The 1,609-nt window shown below is 33.1% G+C and overlaps 1 protein-coding gene across 1 annotated transcript in view; it reads left to right on the top strand.

Annotated features, from left to right (window-relative positions):
- LOC119593056 overlaps window positions 1–1,609 on the top strand; it is a gene marked incomplete in the record, with an annotated part of 61,427 nt that overhangs the window by 28,985 nt on the left and 30,833 nt on the right. Inside the window, 4 exon segments of the mRNA XM_037941958.1 lie at window positions 31–129; window positions 490–582; window positions 723–916; window positions 1,212–1,389. Coding sequence (XP_037797886.1) covers window positions 31–129; window positions 490–582; window positions 723–916; window positions 1,212–1,389 — 564 coding nt within the window.

The raw sequence follows: 1,609 nt of genomic DNA, 5'->3' as shown, positions 1-1,609 counted from the left end.
TTTTTCCTGATTAAAAGAAATTCTTTCCAGTTTTTCTACGTAATAACCCATCTCTATAAGGAAGGAGTTGGAAAAGAAATGAAAAGATGGGCCTACGAGATAACTTCTTGTTTTCTTTTGCCGGGTGCCGTAAGTGCTGCAGAATATACTGTATTTTATGTAGTAACACAGTATTATTGGCAATTTTGTCCTGGATTATAATTATGTAGAATGTCATTTGAACATGAAGATATATTCCTTATATATGATATAAGAATTGATAGTTTGTTCTAGAATGATTTAGGAGAGTTTAGTTTCATATTTTTAAAGAGAAAGAAGAAGAAGAGAAGCTGTAATGGGTACACTGTATCACATATTAAACTGAATAACAAATTACTTATTTCATCATCTAGTAAAGGGAATGCTATTTGAAATTATTAGAGATAATGCAGATATTATTATCCTGCATTGTACATGTTTCTGAATCCTGATGTACATTTAAATTTTTAGCCTCTCCGACTTAGTAATGTGGAAGAAAGTGTTCTTCATGAGATTGATGAGACGCTGCATAATGAACTAGACAAGGAAGAAATACTAAGAAAGGTAAGCCCTAAAAGTCTGTCACTTGCTTTAGACATGTTATTTGGGATTTTAATATTGTTATGATATCTGTAAAAATGAATATTATAAAATGGAAAGTTAGGGAATTACCACTGTTATTTGTTGCAATTGTTCTTTATCAGGTATTTTGGAAAGCAAGACAACGATGCCGGGAGGATTTGAATGAACAGTTGGCAGATTTCCGTAACAAGAGGAGTGCTGGCCTAGGTTCCATATTTGGTCCTAGAGACCATGTTTTGGAGGAGAGCATTCACAATAAAGCCAAAGAACTACAGATTGTGGAACATCTTTTAGTGCCTTGCCTTGAGAGCGTGTCGTGAGTAATATGGAAGCTTGCTATATTTTGCTTACCCTTTTTTCCTTTTGCCTGTCATGGTTTTAGTCTTAAGAAAAATAAATATGTACATGTTAGTTTCTATCAGAAGATTTATATTTTTTACTTTTATTTGAATAACAAAACTCTGAAGAAGCATGTTGCTAACTGTAGGTGATTGTAAATAAAAGTTGAATTCTAAACAAGTTCTGAAAACTAAAGATGTAGACATGATTAAGGTTTGAATTTCAGTGAATATTTTTGAAATATTGTTTAACAGACTGGTCTTTTGCCACAGGGAGGATCTGAAGAATGCCACAGACCAAATGTTAGTAACAGCCTCTAGTCTAGCCACCATCCTGTTGAAATACTATGGGGTGCGAAGTCAGCAAGCTCATACTCTTATTGATAGATGTCCACTCTTTGTAAGCAAAGAGCGACCGCTAAGAAGCAAAATCTTTAGGGGAAATAAAAAGGTAAATGAGAGGAATAGATTGAAATATATGTCTATCAAACTGACTAGTTTTATTTGCTGTACAAAAGTGAATTATTTTGTCTGCAGTCAATAATGTTGAATTGAATTATGCAGTGTAAAGATCCTATATTTTTTCTTCAACATTTCTTTAGTCATTCTCTTTTTCTTTTGTTATCTCAGTCATCCTTCCCCACCTCTCTTATTATCTTATTCACTCATAT

The sequence above is a fragment of the Penaeus monodon genome, chromosome 31 (genome assembly GCF_015228065.2).
Source record: "Penaeus monodon isolate SGIC_2016 chromosome 31, NSTDA_Pmon_1, whole genome shotgun sequence".
In the NCBI taxonomy this organism is placed as follows: Eukaryota; Metazoa; Arthropoda; class Malacostraca; order Decapoda; family Penaeidae; genus Penaeus; species Penaeus monodon.
This window is presented reverse-complemented; position numbering and strand designations above follow the sequence as displayed.